Here is a 5,388-nt window from a genome sequence, read left to right on the forward strand (position 1 = left end):
ATTTAAAAATACAATAAATCTGTTTGTTTTGTACTTTTTCATCTAATATAATCATTTCTAAGCAAAGTGGCTCCTCTTCATTTTTGGGTGTTAATGTTTCCCATAGACGAACCACGTGAACTTTGATAAACCAATTGTCTGTTTGTTTGGTGATATTGTCCAATGAATGATGCTCCATTGAGTAACTTTGAGATGTTGTGTAGTTTGGAAAGAAATTTCTTATGCTAAATTTGATGTTATCTGAAACAAAAGTAATTAGAGACTTATATAAGTAGTTCAAATATTATAGAATTTGAATATTTATAACGTAAAATTTATTATGATTAATAATATTATTATGATATTTGTTATATGAATATTTATTACATTTAATGATTTAATTTATAGAAATTAATAAATTAATTATTAGTGTTATAAATTTATTGTATTGTTTATAACGGTAAAATGTAATAAATATAAGGATATGGATTCAATATCTTTATAATTTACAAATTTGATTTCGAAATTTTTAATCTAAAAAGGCTTGGTTGAAAAATATTTGTATATTATATGAACTTAATCAAAAACTTCTAGACTATTTGCAAATGTTTAAACTTTAGGAAGTTTTAGAATACTTCACCTACAAGAATGAAATACACCTAATGTTTGGTGTGATTATATGATACCTTTTTGCACTATAGAGATCCAAAGTTGAGACCTACGTTCGCTGAAATAATGACAGCGCTGAATATATTTATTACTTATAGTTTATACTTTTTTTATTACTTGTATATACTATTTGATATATTGTCATTATTACGTATATTTTTTATTTAGGTATGTATTTTTTAAAAAAGAAAAAAGAAAAAATGTAAGCAAAATAAGAGAATTATACATACACATATTTATACTAATATTTCTTTTCCAATTTTACCACATTAATAATTGATATTGTCACATTTAAATATATATATATTTCTATAGCCGTTAGTGAAGTAATATGCAATAATAATGATATAAATTTTTAATGATTTAATTTATAGAAATTAATAAATTAATTATTGGTGTTATAAATTTATTGTATTGTTTATAACGGTAAGATATAATAAATATAGGAATATAAATTCAATATCTTTATAAGTTACAAATTTGATTTCGAAATTTTTAATCTAAAAAGGCTTGGTTGAAAAATATTTGTATATTATATAGACTTAATAAAAAACTTCTAGACTAATATTAATAAAAAATATTAGTCCTTTAACATTTTTCTTTGAACAATTAATATATACTAACCTACCGAAAACGCCGAAAAGTTTATTAGCAGTAATTCAAAATTAATATTCTAATTACTTAATTAACTTTATGAATAATTAAGAATCAATTTATCCATAGTTAAGAGTCAAGATGACAATATCGTGTTGTACCTTAGGGTGGCATTTACGTTGATCCCTCCTAATCCCTCCTAATATTTGTCTAACACAATTATATATATATATATATATATATTTGCAAAAACACCCTTAATCAATTATTATAACATTAGTACTATATTTTTTATTTATTACAAGAATAACCCAATATTAATCATTTACCATCATATCCTTATTTCTTTATTGGACCAATTAAAATTATATTAATGACTAATTTAACAAAACACTAGAAAATCTGAAACATCTTAGGGTTCATATGGAGCACGCATCTGATAATGGAGGCAGCAAAGGTAGTTTCGACAATGGCACAAGAGAAGTGCGATCACCGGTAAATTCTCTCTATTGCATGAATATTGTATTTTATCACATAGTTTCTTCTTCCTTCCACATTAATGGTTCCCTGTTCATTTTTTCATAAATTTAAATCCGTTTCTTGTACATAGTTGACGATATTTCCTGCTTGGCCATTGATGTTTTTTCTTCCTTTTGTTTGTTTAATCAATATTGAATTTGATAGCATAAGGGAGATTGTTTTCTACATTTTCAACGCTTTCTTCTATTTTACTTATTTTAGAATTTAATAAGTTAAAAAAAATATAGAACCAGAACAGTGCTATTATTTTCATGTTAGTGGTCTCTGCACTTTGATTTATTAGAATACTATTTGTTTTATGTTTTTCCGGTTGCAAATAAAATTTCTAAGTAGAATCTTGAAGTGGATGATAAAATGGAAGAAAGAGTATTTTTTGATGAGATGATAGAAGAGTCATATGATACAGAGGAATTTCAAGGAATGTATCAAGATGAAATTGAGCAGGAAGCTGTGAATTCTGAGGATTTAGGGGAGCAAGAATTTCAAGCAATGTTTGATGGGAACGATTTTTCACATGAGGTGGATGAATTATATCGAATAGAAGATATTAAAAATATTGCCATGGTTGATTTTCTGAACATAGGTGCTCATGAGATGGAATGTTTTCATTTTCCTAATCTTCAGATAGCAGTTGATTTCTATAACCATTATGCGAAATCTGTTGGTTTTGGTGCTAGAAAAAGTAAGACTTGGAAAAATAGCAAAGGAGAATATGTGAAGCAATTGTTTGTGTGCTCTCGTGAGGGATTTAGACCAGAAAAATATTATAATATGGAAAACAGAAAAAGGGAACCAAAATCTGAGACTCGTTGTGGTTGCCTGGCTAGGTTTGTAGTTCATTTTGTGGCTTACACTGGAAGATGGCATGTGACTTTGTTGAATCGCACAATCATGATTGCCTTGATCCTAGGTTAGTTGGTTTCCTTCCTACACATAGAAAAATGGCAGAAGCTGATGCTAGTCAAATGAACAACATGAAGGATGCAGGCATTAGCACACCCCATATATATGCTATGTTAGCTAATCAAGCAGGTGGTTATGAAAATGTTAATTATAGCTTAAGGGATATGTATAATGAGATTGCTAGGCGAAGGCGTCATGTCCTGGGTGATGCTAGAGAGGCATTGCGATACCTCAAAAACCAGAAAGCTGAAGATACAAACCTCTATTATGAGCACATAGTTAATGCTAAAGGGGTATTGCGAGCTTTATTTTGGTGTGATGGAAGAAGCCAATTAGATTATGAAGTATTTGGAGATGTGCTTGCCTTTGATGCGACATACAAGAAGAACAAGTACTTGTGTCCGGTAGTAGTGTTTTCCGGTGTGAATCGTCACAACCAAACAGTGGTATTTGGAAGTGCTCTAGTTACCGATGAGAGTAAGGAGGTCTACGTGTGGTTATTACATCAATTATTGGCAGCTATGAGGGGAAAAGCACCTGTATCTGTGATTACAGATGGTGCTCCATCAATGAGGTTTGCAATTGAGATGGTATTTCCAAATGCCCATCATAGATTATGTGCTTGGCACCTCATTCGGAATGCCACAAGTAATATTGGAAACCCAAAATTTACATCTATGTTTAAGAAGGGTATGCTAGGAGATTATGAAATTAGTGTGTTTGAGCAGAAGTGGTTTGGAATGGTTGAGGAGTTTGGTGTAGCTGAAAAGAATTGGATTATTGACATGTACGAGAAAAGGCATATGTGGGCCACTGCACATATTCGAGGCAAGTTTTTTGTAGGATTTAGGACAACTTCTCGATGCGAAGGTTTGCACTCTATTATTGCAAAATATGTTAAATCTCAATACAATTTGGTTGATTTCATAAAGCATTTTAAGCGGTGTCTTACCTACCTAAGATATAAGGAGGTTGAAGCTGACTATGTTTCCATATCTGGTCTTCCGGTACTTAAAACAACATTAGAACATCTGGAAAGGTCTGCATCAAATTTCTATACACGAGAGATATTTTTTATATTTCGAGGCATGCTTGTTAGGGCTGCAAGAATGAAGGTTGTGCAAGATGTGGCATTTGATTCATTTGTACTTTATACAATATCTAAATATGGAAGTCTAAATAGTTCATGGGAGGTGTCTGTAGATAATGAAAGGACGAAATTTAATTGTTCATGCTTAAGGATGGATTCTTTTGGAATTCCGTGTGAGCATATAGTTTGTGTGCTGGTGTTTCTTAACATCCTTGAGCTACCAAAGTCTCTTGTGTTGACAAGATGGTCGAAGAATGCCAAGACAAGCACTTTCGATTCAAGTGGCGTTACTTGGGAGTCTATAATATTGAGTCAATATGGATGCTTGATGGATTGGTGTCGGCAGTTGTCCTATGTCACTAGTCGAAGGCAGGAGAGATTCCACCTTGTTCGAGATACTGTTATGAGCCTAATCGAAGATTTCAAGATTGAAGATGAACAAGAAAAGCAAGTTGGTGCTGAAGCTGATGATTCAGATGGTATTTTTCCTAAGAATCCACAAAATTGTAGGTCTAAGTGTCGTCTTGGTGAGAAGGTAAAACGAAAACCACAACAATGTAGTATTTGTCGCATGGAAGGGCACAATAAAAAATCTTGTCCATTGGCAAAGGACATTCAGCAGCAGACCAATGCAACTTCTTGTGGTATAAATAGGAACCATGTTGAGGAAGGTTTAGATGCAGATGCAGAAATGGTAATACTTGCTTTAATGATTTGCGTACCACAACATATTAATTATATAATTTTCATTAATAAGAGTGGAAATTGATCAATATTTTATTTGATATTGTAGGGATTTTGGGCATCTGATCTTGAAGAAGATTATGAAGAACAAGAGTTTTGGGCAGGAGATTCTGATGCAAGTGCCGACATGGAACTTAGTGAAGAGTTCTCGATGTAGTATTATATAAATTATTATTATGTGATATTTGAATAAAACTTGAGTAATTGAACTTTGTGTATGAATTTTCATGATGAACTTGGTGTTATTTGCTTAATTGCTATGAAAAAAGTGAGATTTGAGACAAGATTGGTATATTTACAATAATGAGTACATTTTGAGTTACGGCTTACAAGAGACGGTTTTGTGATCCTGTAATTGTAAGATGCAGAACTCAGCAAGAAGAGTCTTATTATGATTAGTTAAAGCATGAAAGATTGTAAAAGAATTGCAGTTGGGTTAATTGTGAAGAAGGTTCAATACGGTTTGAGGACCCTTCAGAAAGGTTGTTGCGCTTTTGTATACTGACATTACTCTCTGTTCTTCTTAGCTTTTGTATGAATTTTATTGAGGAATATGTGCATGAAAGCATATAGCTTATATTTAATGTATGGTTGCAGTAACAGTTAGACCAAGATTTCGGGGGAATATAAGCTTGATGCATGAAAGGCATCCTTTCTATGGCATGATAGTGTGGTTATGTATTTGCTGAGACATGTGTTTGAACCTGGAATAAAAAAAAATCATGTGTGAATCTTTAACTAATCATTTTCAATTTGGAATGGCAAAGAACACATGATGAATATAGGTGAGCATAACGTTACAACAAACTCACACACATGTAAACTCACACACATGTTCCAACAAACTCCTAAAATAAAAATAGCAAAAT

General features: G+C 31.6%; 1 protein-coding gene across 2 annotated transcripts; it reads left to right on the forward strand.

Moving 5' to 3' along the window:
* Positions 1–1,603: 1,603 nt before the first annotated feature.
* Positions 1,604–5,103, forward strand: LOC112727943 (protein FAR1-RELATED SEQUENCE 5-like). Of its 2 annotated transcripts, XM_025777897.3 has the most exons (3): positions 1,622–1,737; positions 2,116–4,469; positions 4,569–5,103. In XM_025777897.3, the coding sequence occupies exons 2-3, from the start codon at positions 2,643–2,645 to the stop codon at positions 4,674–4,676; spliced, it is 1,935 nt and encodes a 644-aa protein (XP_025633682.1). In that variant the 5' UTR covers positions 1,622–1,737; positions 2,116–2,642; the 3' UTR covers positions 4,677–5,103. The 2 variants fall into 2 exon arrangements, 1 of the variants encoding a protein (XP_025633682.1); XR_003166051.2 differs by lacking the exon at positions 2,116–4,469 and having other exon boundaries at positions 1,604–1,737.
* The last annotated feature ends 285 nt before the right edge of the window (positions 5,104–5,388 follow it).

Source organism: Arachis hypogaea, chromosome 12 (genome assembly GCF_003086295.3).
Source record: "Arachis hypogaea cultivar Tifrunner chromosome 12, arahy.Tifrunner.gnm2.J5K5, whole genome shotgun sequence".
Classification (NCBI taxonomy): domain Eukaryota; kingdom Viridiplantae; phylum Streptophyta; class Magnoliopsida; order Fabales; family Fabaceae; genus Arachis; species Arachis hypogaea.